Source organism: Schistocerca nitens, chromosome 3, assembly GCF_023898315.1.
Source record: "Schistocerca nitens isolate TAMUIC-IGC-003100 chromosome 3, iqSchNite1.1, whole genome shotgun sequence".
Classification (NCBI taxonomy): Eukaryota; Metazoa; Arthropoda; class Insecta; order Orthoptera; family Acrididae; genus Schistocerca; species Schistocerca nitens.
This window is the reverse complement of record NC_064616.1, coordinates 418,193,514-418,218,624: the sequence shown is the minus strand read 5'-3', so window position 1 is coordinate 418,218,624 and position 25,111 is coordinate 418,193,514. Positions and strand designations below refer to the sequence as shown.

Here is a 25,111-nt window from a genome sequence, read left to right as displayed (position 1 = left end):
AGTAGTGTGACTGCTTCACGCAAAGTTTCAACCTCAATCCTTTCATCGTCTAATCTGTCTGCTAAGGTCCATAACAATGTAGCTATTACCACTTTCTCATCTAGTTTGCTTAACCGGATATGTATTTTCTCTAGATCACTATTTAAGACATTCCTGGTTTCTGCTGATATCATTCTACTTCTGTTATTACGTTTCATACTGCTTTAGAAACATTCAGTATTCAGCTCCAGGTTTCCTATACATGTTGCGTGTCAGTGTACTTCTGCTTTCGTATCTTTCTGTAACGCTCACTAAATTCCGAATTTTGATCTTCGCCGAGGATGTAGAGCATATATTATTACTACCAGCTTTCAGATCGCGCAGTGATCACCTTTCAAAAATAAGGGAAATTAGAGCTCGTACTGAGGCGTTCAGACAGTCGTTTCTCCCCCGCGCGATCCGCGAGTGGAACATAGGGTGGGGAATATGACTTTGGCGCTAATTGTGCCCTCCGCCACACACCGCTTGGTGGCTAGCGGAGTATATATGTAGATACATTTCCAATTGAGCTGTTTCAGTTTTTGGTATCTTCAGTATCCGCTGTTCCAAATCCAGTTTTTAACAGGTTCCCTCCTGCGTCTAACCAACCTCGTTTATTGCGTATCAGCATTCATAGTACTATTTCTATTAACTTTTGCAGCTAAGTCGTCAATTTCTCATACGAGAGTTTTAATTCATGAGAGAAAAGGAAGTAGGGCACAACGGTGCTATTCCGCTCATTTCAACTGGAAGCCCTGTATAATATGACATGAAACTTTTTAAACTCCTTCAATGTGATACAAATATGGTATTTTCATTGTGAATACATTCCAGTACATAAAAGGTCGCAATTCCTTTACAGGAAAAAAGTATTAAACATGCGAAGAAGGCAGAAATCACAGTATATAAAAATCGCGGGGCTATTCCACAGAGTCAAGAGGCTATCCCGGCCAGTGTATTTTAGTGTCAAAATTACAAGCATTTAGCGAAAGTAAACATTTTTCGTCCTTTTGCACCCACACACATTTCGTGGAAACATGTGGCACATTGCTGGCATTTTATACAGAGGAGCTGCCTATAAAACTTGTTACTGCTTGTTTCATATCTTCCTCGGACCATGAAGCATTTGGCCTTACCATCTTGTATGTACGGACCATCCCAAAAGAAACCAAGAAAACGTGTTCTCTAGAATCTCGCAGTAAAACACCTGTTAAACTACTAACTTGACTAAGCGGAAGTAGCAACATGAGTACGGGTTGTAACAGCGCCATGTACAGACATTTCGAAAGACGTTACACATCAGACCGTTGTCAGAAAAGTTAGCAGTATTTGTTGATACACACACTGCATAACCTGTGTTCTTACACAAGTAACAATAAGAGTTTACGATTTCATACCTAAATTTTTAAGGTTATATTCTTTTAACTATGGCAATAATCCATCAGAATCCGCTTACCTCTAGAGTTTGTTCTTCTGTTATGTCAATAATGTAACTGAAAACACCCTTACTACACCCACATGAGGCGACACAGGGGTGCCGCCCACACTGATGGCAAAATGACCTTGACTCTGTGACGAATTTTCGTATTTCAGGTGGATTAGTCCCGCTGTACCCTACCGTCAGTCCCCTCCCTCCTTTATACCAGTACATACACTATGTGATCAAAAGTATCCGGACACCTAGCTGAAAATGACTTAAAAGTTCGTGGCGCCCTCCATACGTAATGCTGGAATTCAATATGGTGTTGGCCCACCCTTAGCCTTGATGACAGCTTCCACTCTCGCTGGCATACGTTCAATCCGGTGCTGGAAGGTTTCTTGGGGAATGGCAGCCCATTCTTCACGAAGTGCTGCACTGAGGAGGGGTGTCGATGTCGGTTGGTGAGGCCTGGCACGAAGTCGGCAATCCAAAACATCCCAAAGGTGTTCTATAGGATTCAGGCCAGGACTCGTGCAGGCTAGTCCATTACAGGGATGTTATTGTCGTGTAACCACTCCGCCACAGGCTGTGCATTATGAACAGGTGCTCGATCGTGTTGAAAGATGCAATCTGCATCCCCGAATTGCTCTTCAACAGTGGGAAGCAAGAAGGTGCTTAAAACATCAATGTAGGCCTGTGCTTTGATAGTGCCACGCAAAACAATAAGGGATGCAAGCCCCTCCATGAAAAACACGACCACACCATAGCACCACCGCCTCCGAATTTTACTGTTGGCACTACACACGCTGGCAGATGACGTTCACATGGCATTCGCCATACCCACACCCTGCCATCGGATCGCCACTTCTGTACCTGATACGTCACTCCAGACTAGGTTTTTCCACTGTCCAGCCGTCCAATATTTACGCCCCTTGCACAAAGCGAGGCGTCGTTTGGCATTTACCGGCGTGATGTGTGGCTTTTGAGCAGCCGCTCGACCATAAAATCCAAGTTTTCTCACCTTCGGCCTAATTGTCGTAGTACTTGCAGTGGACCCTGATGCAGTTTGGAATTCCTGAGTGATGGTCTGCCTATTACATATTACGTCCCTCTTCAACTGTCTGCGGTCTCTGTCAGTCAACAGACGAGGTTGGCCTGTACGCTTTTGTGCTGTGCGTGACGCGTCACGTTTCCACTTCATTGTCACATCGGAAACAGGAGACCTATGGATGTTTGGGAGTGTGGAAATCTCGCGTATAGACGTATGACACAAGTGACACCCAGTCAGCTGACCACGTTCGAAGTCGGTGATTTCCGCGGAGCGCCGCATTCTGCTCTCTCACGATGTCTAATGACTACTAAGGTCGCTGAGATGGAGTACCTGGCAGTAGGTAGCAGCACAGTGCATCTAATATGAAAGACGTATATTTGGGGGGGTGTTCGGATACTTTTGGTCGCATAGTGTAAACAAAGAACATGACAAGTAAAGATAATTAAAAGTAACCAAAGTAGCTAACAAATATCATATGTGCACTGTACCTGAAATTTATGCTATTTCCTAGACCTAAATGCATAAGGTACGTTTCTCTGATGTTCCTTTTTCCTTGGTACCATCGGGGATTGGCTGCAACCTTGCCCGACTTCCTACTCAACTACTGCTTCCCTAACATGTCCTTCGACGTTTACAGCGGCAGTCTGGTTTCTATACAGGTCGTAGATAATCGTTCGCTCCCTATATTTTGTCCCTGCTGCCTCAAGAATTTCAAAGAAAAAATGGTCAAAAGCTTTATGTAAATTTACAAATGCTATAAAATGTTTGCCTTTTCTTTAACCCATATTGTAAGTCGTAGGGTCAATATTGCCTCGTGCCTTCCTACATTTTTCTGGAACCTAAACGTGATTTCTCCTATATTTGGTCTCTACCGGCTTTCCAGTTATTTTGTAAATAATTCGTGTCAGTATTTTGCAAACGTGACCTGTTAAATTGATGGTTCGGTAATGTTCACACCACTCTGTACCTGCTTATTTCGGAATTAGAATTATCACGTTATTCGTGAAGTGTATGGGTATTTGGCCTGTCTCATATATCTTGCATACCAGGTAGAATAGCTCTGTCATTGATGCCTCACCTAAGGAAATTAGTAATGCTGAGGAAATGTTGATTTCATGGGCCTTTTTTCGATGTAATGCTTTCAAAGCTCTGCCAAATTTTTCTCGCGGTATCATCTCTTCAATTTCCTCGACATCTACTCCCTTTAATTGTAGTTCCTACTCCAAAAGTATGTTATCAACATAAGCATTATGACCACTACCCTCCGCGGGATTGAATACCATGTGAAGGCGTTGTGGGCAAATCATGTGGTAATGAAAGTATATAAGCATAGCAGAAACGAATGATGATGAATAATTCTAGCGCACATGTGTGTACCCACCAACAAAACACTTTGGCGAAGGACAGACTATTATGACCCAGCGCACGGGAACGAGAATTTGGTCGGCTGTTCGCGTGCTACTGTCGTGAGCATCTGTGGAAAGTGAATGCAGGACGTTGAGACCACGGGTAGGTGACAAGGTATCGGATGCGCACGCATCATCACAGTATGTGGAGGCCGGAGGCTCGTCCGCTCTACAAAGCGGGACAGACGACGGCCTGTGACAGATGTGACAACGGAGTAGCATGCTACTGCAGACACAAGTGTTTCGGAACATCCGTCCCCTCTATACATTCATGAGCCAAAACATTATAACCATCTGCTTAGTAGGGTGTTGTTGCGCCTTTGGAACGCAATACAGCAGCGATTGCGTGTGGCATGGATTCGACAAGTCCAGAGATATCTGGCACCACATGTCTATGCACGGGTCACAGAATTCCTGTAAATTGCGAGCGGGTGGTTTGTCGGCGCAGAACTGGCGACCGACAGCATCCCAGGTGTGTTTCGTCAGGCACAGATCAGTGTGACACGGGCAATTATCCTGCTGGAAGATGCCATTGCCATCAGTAAAAACGTCAAGCATGAAGGGATATAGATTGTACTCAGTAATATTCACACAGTCCACAGGTGTGATGGTGCCTCCGATTATCATCTCAGGTTCAATGGTCGACCAGGTGAATGTCGCCTACAGCATAATACCGCCTCCACCATCCTCCGTCCGTGGCACGGTGCAAGTTTCGAACAATCGTTCGCCTGGATCTGATCTTGGTGATGCCGTACCCGCTGCAGTCGTAATTAACAGATGTCATTCGATCAACGTGGGAACACACAGAGGTCGTCTGCTGCAGACCCCAGTGTTCAACTGTGTGCACTGAACGGTGTGCTCGGAGACACTTGTGCCCGCAACAGCACTGTACTCCGTAGTCAGGTCTGCCAAGGACTGCTGCGTGTCCTGCTTTACAGAGCAGGCAAGCTTCCAACCTCCATATTCTGTGATGAGTGGATGTCCAATATCTTTTACCCTACTCGTGGGTTTAACGTCCGGTAACCACTTTCCATAGGTAATTATGTCAGCACCTCGCAAACAGCTGACCATCATTTGCGAGATGCTTGTTCCCAAACGCTGGGTCGTAACAGTCTACCCTTTGTCAAAGTCTTCTATGTTGAGTACGGCGTCGTACACAGCGGTAAGAGAGAGGTGGGCTACAGAATGGAGTGATGCGGCAGCTGTCGACATAGGGAAGGTGAACAGGAGCAGAAATGATTAGTGAACAACTTTAACCCAACAAAGGGAAGATTTACTTAACTTACATTTCTCCAAGCGTAAAAAGACTCAGTACAAAGAATGCAGCAAGAAACAGAATCTAGGTATCACAATGTCAACTAGGAAGAAGCTCGCTGTACTGAAGCACGATCGATAATGTCAGTGCCGCGACTGGGCAACGTCTGCGTAGCATCCTGTGGCGATGTGGTTCCGAGCGCAAATGGGCTGCGCAGCTGCCGCCGGCGGTCCTAAATTGCGGCGGCACAGAGTGCACCTGAAGCACAGAATCTGGAGGTGTGGCTCAGCAGACGCGCACCACTGGGCCCGCTAAATCCTGCGCGACCGCTGTTGGCTTTTGACGGAAATTTTCCATTCTGTTTCCAACCTTTATGCGCTTTGGGGTGGTATTGATACGTGATACCACATTTTATGTCAGTGAATTCCCCCATCTGCGACCATATTTCCTCTAGAATTATTCCTCGTTCGTCTCTGCTATGCTTGCATACATTCCTTACCATGTCACTCCTTTCACAGCGCCTTCAGATGGTATTCAGTCTCATAGTGGAGAGTGGTCATAATGTTATGCCTTACCGTGTACTTTTTGAGTAGGAAACGTAAAAGTATGTGGTAAATTGTGAGATAATTTAAATGTGCTGCTAAAAACGTTTATTTAGTGATTTTATTTTATAGATAACTGATGATGCCTAATACGAAAAGGTGAAACATTTTGGTTAAAAACAAAATAAACGTTCAGTTGCAAAAGTGTATAACTTTGATTTTATCTACGTGATAAACATAATTTTCTGAAAAAATTTGAGGTTAAAATATTTGTGTGTGTACGCTGTTATTGCTATTGTCAGCAGCAGAAGAGCAGCTTCATTAGTGGTAACGTTGACGGAACTGGGAGAAATAGCACTATCAGGAGGACATGTGGTTATAAAATACGAGGGGCGTTCAATAAGTAATGGGACACAGCTTTTTCTCGACCAGTTTCGGTTAAAAAAATGGGGAATTTGTTGTGAGACACCGTGGAATTTTCCAGCTTCAGCCTGTACAGTTTCACGAAGTTCCGATAGGTGGCTACGCTATACGTAGCCGTCAAAATGGCGTCTGTAACGGACATGCGTTCCAAGCAGAGCACTGTCATTGAATTTCTTTTGGCGGAAAACCAGAGCGCCGCAGATATTCATAGGCGCTTTTAGAATGTCTGCGGGGACCTGGCAGCGAACAAAAGCACGATGGCTCGTTGGCCGAGGCACTGTCATCATCGCAACAACATCCCGCAAACCTGTCCGGCCGGCCGGCCGCACGCAGCTGTGACTCCTGCAATGTTGGAACGTGCAGACATTCTCATTCGAGGATCACAAACACTTCGCTTCGCTGACACGCTCGTCCACCAGTTCGGGTACTCAAAGGTGTTTGCCCACTGGATTCCTCGCCGCCTGACAGAAGACCGTAAACAGTAACGAAGGGTCATCTGTGCGGAATTGCTTGCGCGTTATGAGACTGATCGTGACACTTTTTTGTCCAACATCGTCACATGCGATGAAACCTGGGTTCCTCACTTCGAACCGAGAACTGAACGGCAATCCATGTAGTGGTGCCACACCATCTCTCCTCCAAAGAAAAAGTTCAAAGCAGCATCCTCAGCGGTAAAATCATTTCGACCGTCTTCTGGGACTCTGAAGGGGTTATTCTGTTTGATGTACTCTCTCATGGTGCAACGAGCAACTCAGAAGTGTATTATGCTATCACAAGGAAATTGAAGAAACTGCTTCAGCATGTTCGTCGCCAGAAAGATGCAAATGAACTTCCCCTTCTCCATGACAGTGCAAGGCCTCACACAAGTCTCCGTACACAAGAGGAGCTTCCAAAACTTCCTCATCCAGCCTAAAGCCGGATCTCACACATTAGGACTTCCATCTGTCTGGCCTAAGGAAGGATGCACTGCAAGGGAAGCAGCAGGTGGATGATGGGGGGGTTATCGATGCGGCCTCCGACGTCGAACAGTAGAATGGTACCATGTGGGCATACAGGCCCTCCCAGTAAGGTGGCGTAAGGCTGTCGCGTTGAACGGAGATTATGTTTAAAAATAGGATTTTGTAGCCAAAAGAGTTGGGAATGATATGGTATATCGGAATCCTGAATAAAACCAACCTGCTTTCAGAAAAAAAAAAGTTGCATTACTTATTGAGCGCCCCTCGTACATGCATATCACAAGAAGTGAGATTAACATCCTTTAGAGACTCTCGTCGATTTCAATTTTGAATACATACATAGTTTTGAATACTTCCCCCCCCCTCCCCCAATCAACGACAAATAATTTATCCAGTGAACAATCGTGTAGAATATATAGGAAGTGAATCCTGCGAAAAGTCTGTGGGACCATTGAGTGGGGAAACTAGAATTCTTCATTCTTTAATTCTGCACACGAGTGTATTTCTTCTTACTCATATATACGAGGGCAGTTCAATAAGTAATGCAACACATTTTTTTTTATCGGCCAATTTTGGTTGAAAAAACCGGAAATTTCTTGTGGAATATTTTCAAACATTCCCGCTTCGTCTCGTATAGTTTCATTGACTTCCGACAGGTGGCAGCGCTGTACGGAGCTGTTAAAATGGCGTCTGTAAGGGATGTGCGTTGCAAACAACGGGCAGTGATCGAGTTTCTTTTGGCGGAAAACCAGGGCATCTCAGATATTCATAGGCGCTTGCAGAATGTCTACGGTGATCTGGCAATGGACAAAAGCACGGTGAGTCGTTGGGCAAAGCGTGTGTCATCATCGCCGCAAGGTCAAGCAAGACTGTCTGATCTCCCGCGTGCGGGCCGGCCGTGCACAGCTGTGACTCCTGCAATGGCGGAGCGTGCGAACACACTCGTTCGAGATGATCGACGGATCACCATCAAACAACTCAGTGCTCAACTTGACATCTCTGTTGGTAGTGCTGTCACAATTGTTCACCAGTTGGGATATTCAAAGGTTTGTTCCCGCTGGGTCCCTCCTTGTCTAACCGAACACCATAAAGAGCAAAGGAGAACCATCTGTGTGGAATTGCTTGCTCGTCATGTGGCTGAGGGTGACAATTTCTTGTCAAAGATTGTTACAGGCGATGAAACATGGGTTCATCACTTCGAACCTGAAACAAAACGGCAATCAATGGAGTGGCGCCACACCCACTCCCCTACCAAGAAAAAGTTTAAAGCCATACCCTCAGCCGGTAAAGTCATGGTTACAGTCTTCTGGGACGCTGAAGGGGTTATTCTGTTCGATGTCCTTCCCTATGGTCAAACGATCAACTCTGAAGTGTATTGTGCTACTCTTCAGAAATTGAAGAAACGACTTCAGCGTGTTCGTAGGCACAAAAATCTGAACGAACTTCTCCTTCTTCATGACAACGCAAGACCTCACACAAGTCTTCGCACCCGAGAGGAGCTCACAAAACTTCAGTGGACTGTTCTTCCTCATGCAACCTACAGCCCCGATCTCGCACCGTCGGATTTCCATATGTTTGGCCCAATGAAGGACGCAATCCGTGGGAGGCACTACGCGGATGATGAAGAAGTTATTGATGCAGTACGACGTTGGCTCCGACATCGACCAGTGGAATGGTACCGTGCAGGCATACAGGCCCTCATTTCAAGGTGGCGTAAGGCCGTAGCATTGAATGGAGATTACGTTGAAAAATAGTGTTGTGTAGCTAAAAGATTGGGGAATAACCTGGTGTATTTCAATGCTGAATAAAACAACCCCTGTTTCAGAAAAAAAAATGTGTTGCATTACTTATTGAACTGCCCTCGTACACTGATGAGCCAAAATATTATGACCACCTGCTCAATAGCTTGTTTGTCCGTCTTTGGAACGAAATAAATCACTGATTCTACATGTCAGGGATCAGACAGATGGCTTGTAGGTTTGTGGAGGTATGTGGCATAAGATGTCTACGCACAGGTCATGTGATTAGCGTAAATAACGGGCTGCTGAGTTGCGTACGCGGTGATGCCTCCCCATAGCGATCCAGATGGGTTGCATAGGATTTACATCAGGGGAATTTGGTCGCCGAAACAACAACGTGAATTCACTATAATGCTCCTCAACCACAGTAGCACGGTTCTGGCTACGAGACACAGACAGTTATGAAAGATGACGTTGCCGTCGGGGAGGCATCAAGCATGAAGGGATGCAGGTGGTTCGCAGCTGTCACTGTGTCTTCGATTACTACCACAGGTCCCATGCAAGCAGGAGAGTGTCTCCCATAGCATAATACTGTTTCCACCAGCCTGGGTCCTTGGCGCGCTGCACTTTCGAACCGTCTTTCACCTCGCTGACGACGTTTGCGGATACGACCAGCGACCTAGTGTAGTGATTCGCCCCAAGAGCTCACACGTTCCATTGATCGACGGTCGAATCGCTATGGTCCCGTGACCTCTGAAATCGTAATTGACGATGTCGTTGGCGCAACATGTGAATACGTAGGGGTAGTCTGCTGCAGAGCTCCATGTTCAACAATGTACGGTGTGCTCCGAAACACTTACGCGAGCATCGAAACGCTTATGCGTGCACCAACATTGTGCTCTTTGGGCAGAGATGCTACAGATCACCCTCTATCCTACTTTACAAAGGAGACAAGGCTCCGAACCCCATGTGTTGTGAAGAGTCGTCAACGTCCAACTATTTAGCGCGCCTAGTGGCAGTTTCACTGTCCTCCTACCTCTTTCCGTAGATGCTAACGACAGTAGCACGTGAACATTCGACTAGCTTCGCCCTTTTCGAGAGGCTCATTCACAAGCTCTGCGTAATAATAATCTGCCCATTGTCAAAGTCGCTTATCTCACTTGATTTTCCCGTTCGCAGCCCATGAACCATGGACCTTGTCGTTGGTGAGGAGGCTTGCGTGCCTCAGCGATACAAATAGCCGTACCGTAGGTGCAGCCACAACGGAGGGGTGTCTGTTGAGAGGCTCTTGGTTCCTGAAGAGGGCAGCAGCCTTTTCAGTAGTTGCAGGGGCAACAGTTTGGATGATTGACTGATCTGGCCTTATAACACTAAACAAAACGGCCTTGCTGTGCTGGTACTGCGAACGGGTGATAGCAAGGGGAAACTACAGCCGTAATTTTTCCCGAGGGCATGCAGCTTTACTGTATGGTTAAATGATGATGGCGTCCTCTTGGGTAAAATATTCCGGAGGTAAAACTGTCCCCCATTCGGATATCCAGGCGGGGACTACTCAGGAGGATGTCATTATCAGGAGAAAGAAAACTGGCGCTCTACGGATCGGAGCGTGGAATGTCAGATCCCTTAATCGGGCAGGTAGGTTAGAAAATTTAAAAAGGGAAATGGATAGGTTAAAGTTAGATATAGTGGGAATTAGTGAAGTTCGGTGGCATGAGGAACAAGACTTCTGGTCAGGTGAATACAAGGTTATAAATACAAAATCAAATAGGGGTAATGCAGGAGTAGGTTTAATAATGAATAGGAAAATAGGAATTCGGGTAAGCTACTACAAGCAGCATAGTGAACGTATTATTATGGCCAAGATAGATACGAAGCCCACGCCTACCACAGTAGTAAAAGTTTATTTGCCAACTAGCTCCGCAGATAACGAAAAGATTGATGAAATGTATGATGAGATAAAAGAAATTATTCAGATAGTGAAGGGAGACGAAAATTTAATACTCGTGGGTGGCTCGATAGTAGGAAAAGGAAACGTAGTAGGTGAATATGGATTGGGAGTAAGGAATGAAAGAGGAAGCCGCCTGGTAGAATTTTGCACAGAGCATAACTTAATCGTAGCTAACTCTTGGTTCAAGGATCATAAAAGAAGGTTGTATACATGGAAGAAGCCTGGAGATACTTTAAGGTCTCAGATAGATTATATAATGCTAAGACAGAGATTGAGGAACCAGGTTTTAAATTGTAAGACACTTCAGGGGCAGACCACAATCTATTCGTTACGAGCTGTAGGTTAAAACTGAAGAAACTGCAAAAAGGTGTGAATTTAAGGAGATGGGACCTGGATAAACTGAAAGAACCAGAGGTTGTAGAGAGCTTCAGGGAGAGCATTAGGGAACGATTGACAAGAATGAGGGAAAGAAATGCAGTAGAAGAACAATGGATAGCTTTGAGAGATGAAATAGTGAAGGTAGCAGAGGATGAAGTAGGTAAAAAGACGAGGGCTAATAGAAATCCTTGGGTAATAGAAGAAATACTGAATTTAATCGATGAAAGGAGAAAATATAAAAATGCAGTAAATGAAGCAGGCAAAAAGGAATACAAACGTCTCAAAAATGAGATCGACAGGAAGTGCATAATGGCTAAGCAGGGATGGCTAGAAGACAAATGTAAGGATGTAGAGGCGCATATCACTAGGGATAAGACAGATCCTGTAGGCATACAGGAAAATCAAAGAGACCTTTGGAGAAAAGAGAACCACTTGCATGAATAGCAAGAGCTTAGATGGAAAACCAGTTCTAAGCAAAGAAGGGAAAGCAGAAAGGTGGAAGGAGTATATAGTGTGTCTATACAAGGGCGACGTTCTTGAGGACAGTATTATAGGAATGGAAGAGAATGTAGATGGAGATAAAGTAGGAGATATGATACTGCGAGAAAAGTTTGACAGAGCACTGAATGACCTAAGTCGAGTCAAGGCCCCGGGAGTAGACAAAATTCCATTAGAACTACTGACAGCCTTGGGAGAGCTAGGCCTAACAAAACTCTACCATCTATTGAGCAAGATGTATGAGACAGGCGAAATACCCTCAGACTTCAAGAAGAATATAATAATTCCAATCTCAAAGAAAGCAGGTGTTGACAGATGTGAAAATTACTGAACTATTAGTTTAATAAGCCACGACTGCAAAATACTAACAATAATTCTTTACAGACGAATGGAAAAAACTGGTAGAAGCCGACCTCGGGGAAGATCAGTTTGGATTCAGTAGAAATGTTGGAACACGTGAGGCAATACTGACCCTACGACTTATTTTAGAAAATAGGTTAAGGAAAGGCAAACCTACGTTTCTAGCATTTGTAGACTTAGAGAAAGCTTTTGACAATGTTGACTGGAATACTCTCTTTCAAATTATGAAGGTGGTAGGGGCAAAATACAGGGAGCGAAAGGCTATTTACAATTTGTACAGAAACCAGATGGCAGTTATAAGAGTCGAGGGGCATGAAAGGGAAGCAGTGGTTGGGAAAGGAGTGAGACAGGGTTGTAGCCTATCCCCGATGTTATTCAATCTGTATATTGAGCAAGCAGTAAAGGAAACAAGAGAGAAATTCGGAGTAGGAATTAAAATCCATGGAGAATAAATAAAAACTTTTGAAGTTTTCCGATGACAGAGCAATCAGAGACAGCAAAGGACCTGGAAGAGCAGTTGAACGGAATGGACAATGTCTTGAAAGGAGGATATAAGATGAACATCAACAAAAGCAAAACGAGGATAAGGGAATGTAGTCAAATTAAATCTGGTGATGCTGCGGGAGTTAGATTAGGAAATGAGACACTTAAAGTAGTAAAGGAGTTTTGGTATTTGGGGAGCAAAATAACTGATGATGGTCGAAGTAGAGAGAATATAAAATGTAGACTGACAATGGCAAGGAAAGCGTTTCTGAAGAAGAGAAATTTGTTAACATCGAGTATAGATTTAAGTATCAGGGGCCGGCCGGTGTGGCCGTGCGGTTCTAAGCGCGTCAGTTTGGAACCGCGTGACCGCTACGGTCGCAGGTTCGAATCCTGCCTCGGGCATGGATGTGTGTGATGTCCTTAGGTTAGTTAGGTTTAAGTAGTTCTAAGTTCTAGGGGACTGATGACCTCAGTAGTTAAGTCCCATAGTGCTCAGAGCCATTTAAACCATTTTTTAAGTATCAGGAAGTCGTTTCTGAAAGTATTTGTATGGCGTGTAGCCATGTATGGAAGTGAAACATGGACGATAAATAGGTTTAGACAAGAAGAGAATAGAAACTTTCGAAATGTGGTGCTACAGAAGAATGCTGAAGATTAGATGGGTAGATCACATAACTAATGAGGAGGTATTGAACAGAACTGGCGAGAAGAGAAATTTGTGGCACAACTTGACCAGAAGAAGGGATCAGTTGGTACCGCATATTCTGAGGCGTCAAGGGATCACCAATTTAGCATTGGAGGACAGCGTGGAGGGTAAAAATCGTAGAGGGAGACCAAGAGAGGAATACACTAAGCAGATTCAGAAGGATGTAGGTTGCAGTAGGTACTGGGAGATGAAGAAGCTTGCACTGGATAGAGTAGCATGGGGAGCTGCATCAAATCAGTCTCTGGACTGAAGACAACATCATCATCATCATCATCATCATCATCATCATCATCATCATCATCATCATCTTTGCTAGAGTGATCCCGTCTGTCTCTCCTCCGCTAACATACTTTAGTCACCGCGACATGTGCCCACAAAGCCAGCATGCGGCATCCAACGTCGCGGCTGCCAGTGGGCATAATGTTTTGGTTTATCAGTGTCTGTAAGAACAAGCTGATAGTGACGCATCAACGTCCAGTCTAAACCGTAACTCCTAGAGACATGAAATATGAGGAAACATGTCGTATGAAACATGGGCACCCAATGAGCTAGAAATTTCTAAAATTGAACCACTGAGGGAATGAAGGGCGTCTTCACAATTTATTCGGAAGATTGACGTGGAACATCACTTGCCCAATTATGGTTCCTGCGCAAAGGATTCGCTGTGCGGGTTGCGTTATGGCCCCTGTACGAAGTTCACGATGTCTGCAGGCAGGGGATCGAACTTATATCGCAGGACTTTCGAAGCAACAAGTAATTACAAACTAATAACTATTTTGAAAATACAGTTTGCGAATAACACAACGAATAAGAAAATACTATTTGCAAAAAACACAATCTCTCTTCCCAGTTGTCAGTTTTCAGAACATTGTTGCTGCGAGACAGAGAGAGCAACCAGGCTGATATTTTGTCTGGGTACAGGGTGATTTCTAAAGAGGCTCTTATCCAAAAGAAACCTCTCACTGTATTCTTCCTTTATTTATATGTGCTTGTACCTTTCTTGCACGCAAGCAGAGTGAAATATCTGAATGTTGTGAACTACGAAGAATGAGGACAGTTATTACAGGCAGAGAAAAAAATTAAAAGTAACACTATGATCCATAAGACAGAATACATTAGAGTACTTACTGGAGACTCATTTAAAATAAAATAAAATCATTTCCCATGAAGAAATGATTGTATGCTCTAAAAGAATTCTAAGCACCCGCTAATCGCAGTTACTTAATTATTATGAAAAAATTTGGTCTACACAAGAGTAACTGTAAATTGGTATAAAAACAATTACCATCTTACGTTGTACGTAACGTGCCAAAACAGCTATATTGACAAAAGTGGTGTTATGTACAAACCTTTGTACAAGAAGATAACGCTTGCAAATGTCATCGTATGGTGCCTGAAAGGAGAAAAAACTTAAATAAATATAGGTTTTTCTAATATGCCTTAAACTGAATAAATTAAAGAAACAATATTAATAAGAATGTCTAAAAGTGCTCAGTAAATGGGGATGCATTAGGAAGTTGATTTTGGAGGTGTTAATGAAGAACAATAACCAATTTAAAAATAAGCCTTTTTTCTTTTTTACTGCTACGTCATGTTCGTGGCCGATTTATGCTGTTTTAAATGCTAGAGGGATGACAAAATGCAGTCAGAGTATTAATTATTGCGTGCAGTTAGCCTAAGAAAATGTTTGGAATATCTTTATCTTACACATTCTCAAATAACAATCTTTGCAACTTTCGTTTTTAAAGAAGTTAATATTACTTATTGTAGAAACTTCCAGAAGCAATGATGGAAAGTGTGACTCAAATAAGGCTTATAGCCCAAAGTAAAATATATATTGGTATGTACTATTTTATAGTTGGAAGACTCATACAGGGAAGTAATTTTTCTCAAATCACTGTAAGAAATTGCCGTAATAATATCCCAGAAATGAATGAATTAAATAATCAGTAAGTGCTCATTTGGGGGGTCTGATATTTATTCCGGTTTTTCCTCTTCTTAATCAACACCTTTCAGTTCAAATAAAGCTATTTCAAACAAAGTAAAGGAACAATGTTGCGTCGTGAAAATTGTTTTCTTTTATGACGCTCGCCTATTGTTGTGCGGAGTTTTCAGTTGCAAGTAATACGCGCAGATTTGTTTCCCTTCTGTAAATATATGTAAAGAATAGAGGATTTCGATCTTGATTAGCCTTCAGCAAAACAGACCGAGTCTGAAGGAAGTTTTGTTGTCAAACATCAGTACCAATATAAAGTGTACATAAGCTTAGTTGGACAAGAGCAGGGAAAATCAACAGTGGTGGTGTTGAATGAACCATCCTAATATAATTCCAAAGGTAGGCATTGTAGTGAAACCACAAAGAACCTTAAACTGGTTATGCCCACAAGTTGATTCTGAGTGCACTCCTCTTGAATATGAGTCCAGTGTCTTAACCACTGCTCCACCTCTCTAATGGGTATTTGTGCAATGTGGCATGATCTGTGGTGATTATGGTCAATTACTCTGTAATTTAAGTAATTCTTTAGCTTGCCAGTAATCTGATTGGACTCCCCCTCCCCACACACACACCTTTTCTCTCAGGAAGTAGTTTGATATTTTGTGAGTATTCACAACATTTTCAAAAGTGTGGTCTACAGTAATTAATAATAAATAAGAATTAAGTTGCATTTGATTATGTTTTTCAATATATTTGCAACTAGTTATAGCTTGTAGATGTTGATTAACATAGTCATGTAGCTTGAATCTAGAATGCGCACCATTGAAGTAACCCAAAAGTTGGTTAGCTAATACTTTTATAGGTCAGTACATCTCTCACATATCCTCCCCGTACGTCATTAATACTGGTCATCAAATTATTGTAAATACACAAAGTAACAGCAGCATCTGTGGGATATCACACTGAGCTGTAATAAGGAGGGATTTACTAAAAAGTGCCCTCCGTGTTTTAGGTTATAAAGTGCTTGGAATGAAAGAACTTAGATGACAGTGGAGAGAGGGGGCTTGGTGATGGCAGGAGCCTGTCTACTAAAATTTCATAAAAGCTATATTTTAGAATTTTGAAGTCACTACACTTGAGTTCACAGATGGAAACACACAATGATGCTTTATGCAGAGCATAGATGTGCCAGTTGTCAATCTGACAGGAACTCCTCATGGAATGACATGTTTTTTGCCATTGCAACAATCACTTGCTTTTCTGCCCATGACTGTTGATCTTAAAAATGTTCATACAGGAATTCCCCATAAACAGTGAATCTTTATAATATACAAGCTTTTGTTAAGTCTATGTGTGAGAGATGTAAAAATTGAAAAAAAAAAAGAAAATGCTGTTTATTCACAAGATATTGATTGCAATTTACTCCAGTCATCAATCATCAGTCAAGGCAATCTTAGGTCTGTGGTTGTTTCCTAGCTGTGCTCCAGATTCATATACTGAATTAATTCACAGTATTTGGGGCAGAGCTTCTTACGGCTGTGAAAGCACTGCAACAAGTGAGGTATATAGATGTGTTCTAGTTAACCATCTGGACATGTTCTTGTTGGACTGTGTTGGTGTTTCAGGACTTATTCAAAAAATCTAGTTTGCCCTCCTCCTAATTCAAAGCCAAAGGAAATATATGATATTCTACTGAATACTGTTGCAAATACTCCATTTGATTTGTAGAGGATGTCACCTGCCAGTATCCAACTGTGTTGTATTATTATGTTACCTGCATTTTGTTACCACACTATCATGACAGGAAAATCGTGCATCTGCCAGAGGGTAAGTGCCTTGAAATAGAACTAGCTTCTATCAGTAAAATTAACCAACAGACTGTACATGAATTATTCTTTCTAGCCGCTGAGACAGACAAAGCCATTCTAACTTATACGAGGGCTACCCAGAAAGTAATGCACCTCATTTTTTTTTTCTTTAACAATTGAACATAATGAGAATTACACACACGAAATAGTGGTGTTTTATCTACACACCCTATTCTCCCATGTAATCTCCATCCCTTTCTACGGCATCCTCCAATGCGAAACACGATGTGTATGCCCTGTCGGTACCAATCCTTTTCCTGGTGGCGGAGCCAGTGCTTCCCTGTGTGAATCACCTTCTCATCATCTTCAAAATGTCTTCCACAAATGGCAGCCTTTTAATGGCCCAACCAGGTGGAAGTCCAAGGGGGCTAGGTCAGGGCTGTAGGGTGGATAGGATACCACTGTCCAACCCTGTTTTGCAATGTGTTCAGCAATCCTCAGACTTGTGTGGGGCCAAGTGTTGCAGCAAAACATCTCCTAGGTTGCTGTGGCGCTGAATTCGCCGGAAGCGTGTCTTAAGTTTTGTTAATGTGTTGACATACGCTTCTGCATTAATGGTACCACCTCTTGGCATCACCTCAATGAGACTCACACATTCACAGTCCGAGAACACAGTGATCGTGACCTTACTGGCGGAAGCAGTTGCTTTGAATTTTTTGTTCTGTGGGAGTGAAAATGGTGCCATTCCATCGAGTGTCGTTTTGTTTCGGGCTCAAAATGATGAACCCAGGTTTCATCACCTGTCACAGTCCAGAACAAGGAGGCCTCACCCTCAGCCTCAAAACCTTGCAACAAATCAAGAAAAATGTTTTTTCTGTGCAGTTTGTGGTCCACCGTTCGACACCGCAGGTCCCACCTTGCAAGCACTTTTGAATATCCAGGAGTGCAGATAATTGCATCCACACTTCCCTTGCAGATTGACAGATGCAGCACCAACCGCTGAGTCGTAATGCATCTGTCCTCGCGAATGACAGTATCAGCTCGCTGCAACATGTCGGGCGTGACAGCCATGCGTGCTCTCCCCGATTGCTGCAAATCGTGGAGCTCCACCAAACCACCTTCTGATGACCTCACCCTGCGTGCCCAGTGACTAACTGTACTTCTGTCGACAGCAGATGCTCCATAGACTTTGCACAAGGTGTTTGTGAATATTCCCTATGGTTTACTTCTCTGCAGTGAGACATTCAATGATGGCACATTGCTTGTAATGTACATGACCTACAGATGCCATTTTGAAGCTGTCCTGCAGCTACGCTATCTGCCAGAAGGGACAGAAACTGTGCGCGCTCCTCCAGAGACTTTAAATAATAAATATGTAATGTTTCGCATTTGTAGCATTATCGGCTGAGGAAAAAAATGCGATGCATCACTTTCTGGGCAACCCTTGTATATGCATTGAGTATTGTCCTATTGCTCTTCACCATGACAGTAACAACCGGTATATGTTGCTCACTATTGGACTTGCTGGCAACTTAACACATGTGTACTGAGCGAGGTGGCACTGTTGTTAAGGCTGTGGACTTATACTCACAAGAAGTTGAATTCAGTGTCCAAGCTGATCATTATGATTAGTGTTTCATATGGTTTTGCTAATTTACTGTTTCCCAGATGAGACTACACCGACTTGTCTTGCCAGCTCTTATCCAGGCTAGTTAGTGCCCCATCTAAATTGACTTGAATATTGAAGATTTTAAATATGTAACCATCCTTCTTTTACATATACATGGAATTAAAATCAGTTCATTGAACTGTCATGTGAGAGTGGTTTTCAAATTCCCACCAGGTTATCTCTGGTTTCCCAAAGTAACTTAAAGTGAAATCCATGATGGTACCATGGGAAAGGACCCATCATACATTTTGGTCCAGTCTTGGCTTGTGCTCAGTTTGTGATGATGTTAAACCTTAATTTTTCTTCCCTGTTTCATTATGATAAAGCCAAAGAACAAGACCGAAGAACTGTGGAACAAGTGAAAGCATCTAAACAATTCGTTTCATCATGGTTCATCCAACAATCTTAACTGGAGACACATGCAATAATAAAATTCCGCAGCAAACACTGTCTGTACACAGTTAACAGTAGTGTGCAAAGAAGCTACACTTGGTGGCAAACATGTTACAATATGTAACGGAGCCTATTGGCAGTAAAACAGCTACCCGAACTATGGTGTTTGCAGGAGGGTCCATATACAAAAAGTTTTAAATTGATGACAATATCGATTTAAGTGTTAGTGGTTTCATGAATGACTAAGACACTGGATTCATATAAAGCCAATATGGGGTTCAGATCTCTGACTCACAATGCAGATTTCAGTTGTGCACAGGTTTCCCGTATCACTGCAGAACTTACATATAGTTGACATTCCCATTAAGATAAAATCGATAGAAGTTTTACTGTCATGCAGTATTGCTATCAAAATGGAATATTTCAAGTGAACATTATGTAGTAGATGCTCATTCTTAGTGCACTAATGGATCAACATTTCTTTAAAAAAATCTTTAATATAATGAGCTGCTTCTTGAAACTGAAAATTCATTAATTTGAAAATTCATTAATTGTACTTCAAGAATGTCAGTGTATATTATGACTTTTTTAAAAAAATTCTTTGATGTTTAATTAATGGAAGCAGAGTGTTACAACAAAATGTAAACATCCCATGTGAAGAGGGTAATTGAATGTGGTACTTTCCCACATTAGAATTTGAAGTTTAACTACCAACAGTTTCTGAACACTTTATTGGTACCACTGTTCTTATAAAAGAGTAATTATTTTCTGCATTAATTAAAACAGTAAAGTATATAACTGAGGCATAGTAACATTAATAAATGAAGCTGACATTCCATACTGTCTTCTGCAAATGAGAAGAGGCTACCACATACACAGCTGTCCTCTACCACTTTTAAGATACGTAATTAGTTATAACAGTGTGTTTTTCCCCCAAAATTCGTAAATGTTTTGTTTTTGTTTTTAGTGTATGAAAGTGACTCTGAGAGTGATATCTCCAGTATAATTGATGTTGGTTCACCAGAAATTAAGCGAGAGATTTTATCAGATGATGATGGTGGTGTTGTTGATGTTGATGATGATGAGGAGGAGGATGAGGATGAGGAAAAATACACAGGTCAGTGATGAAATCATAAATCGAATCTTAATCATATCCTATATTAAATCCAAAATACTAATGTCATACTTACACAAACAGTTTTGTTATGCACATGTTTATGAAGAATAATGTGTCTTCTACACTGCAGTCAATTTATGGCCCCGTTCCAAATTTACCTGCCTATGTATGTTGGTCTTCTGTGTTCTGTGACTCACTCACATGTAGGTGGCTTAGCTATGAAATTTTGATTTAGGACCAGGAGAGTGCATTTTTGAGACTCTGGAAGTCTGCAAATTTTCAACAGTATTAGCTATTGTAGAGACTCATACTAAAATATAACAGATTGAGCTTAAATAATATTGTTAAACTTTTTCATTTCTCAGAAACACACCTCAAAGTCATCATTTCATCTTAATAGAATTATGTTGCCTTTGAACCTTTCCTATTAAACTTGTGTCTATAAGTTAGGGAATCTTAGAGGTCAGTGAAACAATATGAGATAAGGCGCTGACATATTCTCTAAAGGCTGGCATATCAGTATTGTGATGTGTGAAAAGGATAAAAGGTATAACAGTAATCTGGCTGTGAACTATGGGTGGCACTTGAAGTATGTGTTGTCCTTTCACTGGCAGCGTACAGATTGTCAATGTCGGGTGTATAGGATGCGCAGCAGTTCACTATACTTTATCATACTGTTTGATTTGTGGTAACGCCTTCCATTGCAGAACAGGTGTATTCTGGAAGTCCTTAAGGGACCGTGAGAGTGGTGTTTGGGCCACAATCCTTCAGTGTAAAGTGCCCCACACATTCTTAATCAGATTTAAGCCTGGGCATTGTGCTGGCTACTCTAGATATATGTGATGATCTCATGTTGCAGATAATCATCAATTAAATGAGGCCTGTGTGTTTCGGAATTATCACCCTTCAGGGAAATGCATATGTATCATTGCAGGATATCATCTCTGTAGACCACAGCAGTCATAGTTCCCCTAGGAAACACATCTAATCCCACAAATGTGCGTCAGATGAACAGATGGTGAGAATTACACGTTGGGATAAAATGAAATACGTCCACAAACATAAAACCACCCAATTGTCCCTGGGTCCACACACAGTAGCAAGGTAAAATATTTTCACCGCCAAGTAGTAGTTTTTTGTGAGGTGACTGCTTCTGGAGTATCACTTAGAATACAAAACAACCCCTTGAAGCCAAAGTTACACTGGAAATCTGTGACCCAGAGGCTGCCATGAGGTCTATACCAAGTAGAAGGACTGTGAAATTTGAAAATATTTGAACAGGTAAGGTAATATTATAATCCTAGCACTGTGTTGTAGCCCATGGTTGACACTGCCCCTACTGCTGCTAAATGTTTCTTCTTTCCAGTACTCTTTGACAGTCAACTCTGAGCCCAGAAGAAGGTAACTCTGGTCAGCCTGTAACCTGCCAGTGATCCACCTACATACAATGTTGTCAAAATGTGTTCATTGGATCATTTGGTTTCCTAAGACTTGAGTACTGCGTGACAAGTGCACAGTCAGAACAATTATACCTAAGACTTCTACCCAAATGGACTGTCTGATGCACACTGTGTGTATCTGTGTTGTCTTGTCACTGTTTAATCTACTTATGTTGATAACAGAATGTTCTTCCCTGGTTCTTGAAGATTTTTCATTTGGTGTGTTCCCTGTACTTGACCAGTTTCTCACTGACCAAGGTCTGTGCCTCTTCAGTGATGGTACTCTTACCCACTTCGGTACCTTATATGGCGCCTTTTAAGCTATTGCTCAAACAATCCTTTCTCCCAGTCTCTTGGCTTTACTGCACTGGTCGTTACATGACAATCTTTGTGACAGTGACCACTTTCCATTGGTTCTATTGTTTCCTTGTCAATACCAGATGGTCTGACAATCACATTGTGTGCTTCGCAGAGTCAGTTGTCAGTTGTGTATGCCTCTGTGTTACACCTCCCTCTTCCCCACCCCACTCTCCCCCTTCCCCCGTCAGACTGCGTTGACGAGGTTGTGTAAAACATCTAAGATGTTATCATCCATGCCACTGGAACTTCTGCTCCATTTTCTACAGGTCCACTCCACTGCTGGCCAGTGCCAAGGTGGACCAAAGCCATCACATTAACTATTCAGGATTGCTGAAGATCCCTGCATTGTTTCAAGCTGCATCCTTCACAGACCAGCCTTATTACTTTTAAGCAACTTCATGCTAAGGCTTGCTACTTGATTAAACACAGTAGAAGGAATACCAGGAGCATTATGCCTCAAATTTGGGAACATATGCTTCTTCATCCCAGTTTTGGGCCAAGCTCAGTCTTCCAGGCCTTGTCCATCCAGGTGGTCCTTCTATCAATGATTCAGTTGTTGCTGAACACCTTGTGACTCACTGTGTGACAGCATCGGTATCCTCTTTTGATCAGCCTACCTTTCGACTGCAGAAATAACAAACTGAAGATGCCCCATATGTTTTACCACTCTTCCCTGCCAAGCCAAACTGGAATGTGTAATGAACCTTTCACTGACTGGTAGCTGCTTTAGGCTCTTGCCTCATTTCATGATATGGCCCTAGGCTATGATTCAGTTCATAATCAGATGATCCAATATCTGAATATTACTGAAGGGCTACATATATTGAATGTCTTCAACCGTGTTTCACTCGAAGGTGTCTTCCCATTGCAGTTGTGAGATAGTGTTGTCATCCCAATCAGTAAGCTAGGCAAAAACCCAACGTCTTTCGACAGTTTGCAGGATGGACGAGCCACAACCAACCCTCTGGTCTGGCTGGAAATAGCAGCATGACAAACTTTTTCTAAATGCCAACACCTCATTGCAGTCTCTTTTAACATACATAAGGCATACAATACTGCTTGGTGCAGTCACATTTTACTTACCTTCTGTGACTGGGGCTTTTGAGGCTTCCTATCAATTTTTGTTTGACAGTTTTCATCCCACTGATTATTTTGCACAGTCCTCTTTCTTGGGCATCCTTTTTGACAAAAAGCTGACATGCCTGCTCCATATTCGTCAATTAAAGTATAGTTGCATGTGGAAGCTTAATGCTCTCTGCTTCCTTGCTCACACCTCTTGGTCTTGGGGTGTGGATTGTGCTGCTCTTCTTCATATTTACTGGGCCCTGGTTCCATCCTCACTGGACTATGGTTGCCAGGATTATGGCTCTCAGTGGTGCAGTCAGCTTTGAAATTGTAAGACCCAATCTGTCTTTGTGTAGTTGATCTGGCTGCTGGCCTGTGTGGCCTAATCCCATAGACCACCTTCTTGTTGAAGGGGTCGAAGGGGTATCTTACCTTTTCAGTCTCGTATGCATTTGCCATTCAGCAATTCCCTAGCCATCCAATGTATCTCATCCTTTTTGCATATGTGGGGCATTGATCTGCTACTACCTGCCCTCAGGTGGGATTATCAGTTTGACTGCACCTCACAGCCCTCTGCCAGACTCTCCCCCTCTCCTCCCTGGAATGTACTCTCCACGTTTTCTTGTGCACTCCTCCTTCCCTCCTCCCCCCCCCCCCCCTCTTTTCCTATGGCCCTTGGTTGGTGTCCAAGCCACGAATTAGGACTGATCTATTTCAAGGTCCTAAAACCTCAGTTGCACCTGTGACCTTTCAGCGTCTTTTACACTCAGTTCTTCAGGAGCTTCAGGGTGCTACCAGATTTTACACTGACAGCTCTAAGATCATCTTTAAGATGGGATACACTTTTACATTCCCTGGTGGTCAGGAACATGTCATGTTTTTACAGTGGAGCTTATACTCATTAACAGAGCCCTCCACTTCATTAAACTGACCTCCCCTGACCACATATGGGTATGCGGTGACTCAAAGAGCAGTCTTCAGGCCATTCACCGATGTTAGTTTTGTCACCTTGTGGTCTCTGCTATTCATGACCTTCTCTCTCAACTTAGTCATGCTGACTGCTCGTTCGTCTTTCTATGGGTCTCAAGTCATGTGGGTATCTCAGGAAATAAACTGGCTGACTGTTTGTTTAGAGGAGTGATTACTGCCCCCCCCCCCCCCCCCTCCCCATTCGCTTTGCTGATCCAAGGTGCAGATTTGTGGGTGCAAATAACACCGTGTTTCACTTAGAGATGGAATGTCATCCTATTGGGTACTGCCCTCTATAATAAACTCTGCACTATTGTGGAGACTGCTGCTGCATGGCACTCTTCATTCCATTCCAACCCAAAAGGAATCCATCATCTCCTCCATGTTGGTCATATCAGGCTAACACAAAGTTTTATTTTATATAACGAGCACCCCGCCTCCCCTTCCCAATTGTAGTTTTGGAGCCTTACAGACAGTAGCTCAAATCCAGTTGGAATGGCCCCTTCCTTCTGGCCCTCTGTGCTAAGCATGGCCTTCCGAAATCTTTGCCTCAAATGTTGACGGATTGTTCATAGGCTGTTGAACTGGTTGTGCATTTTCTCTATGAAAGTGGTTTTTGTTTTCAGATATAAAGATTTAAGCTACCTTAGGGCAGGGGCAAGCCATCTACTGCTGCCTGTTGGGTCTGAGGGACCCTTGCCCATAATGCCCTTGACCAACTCACTCATTCATCCCACTCTTATTCTGTTTTAATTGCTTGTAGATGTTGTTTGTTTCCTTTTCTGCCACTCCCTATTTTCTGTTTTAGAGGTAGCACTCTGTTGAATAGTGGGTGCTCTTTAATGCCTTAACTACTCTGGAGCAGAGCCCTGGGGTTCCCTCCTGCTGCCTTACCAATTTCTCCCCTGCTGTTTTCATTACTGATGGTCCATCTGATATCTATTACATTTGTAGCCTTCTGTCTTGTATGGTTTTGAATATGCTGACTTGAGGACTTTCTTTGCTTTGCCCTCCATTGGGCTGATGTGGGTTGGATGTGTTGTGGGGCTTCTCTCACCATTGGATGATCCCAGGGAGAATCCTCATCTGCTCTGACCAACGTATTTGTCCAATCTTTATGCTCCTCCATAAATTCTCTCTCAACTGTAGCATAAGCATTGCTTTCCACA

At 42.9% G+C, this 25,111-nt stretch overlaps 1 protein-coding gene across 5 annotated transcripts in view; it reads left to right on the top strand.

Annotated features, from left to right (window-relative positions):
• LOC126248359 (histone-lysine N-methyltransferase EHMT2) overlaps positions 1–25,111 on the top strand; it is a 267,727-nt gene that overhangs the window by 19,646 nt on the left and 222,970 nt on the right. For 4 of the 5 annotated variants that reach the window (XR_007545465.1, XR_007545466.1, XM_049949278.1 and 1 more), the window contains exon 2: positions 19,960–20,109. The exons of the other annotated variant lie outside the window; for it this stretch is intronic. Coding sequence is in view for 2 of the 4 variants with exons in the window: in XM_049949278.1 (XP_049805235.1) it covers positions 19,960–20,109 (150 nt within the window). In the remaining 2 variants the exon portion in view is untranslated. The remainder of the gene's footprint in view (positions 1–19,959; positions 20,110–25,111) is intronic. 5 annotated transcript variants of the gene reach the window in all.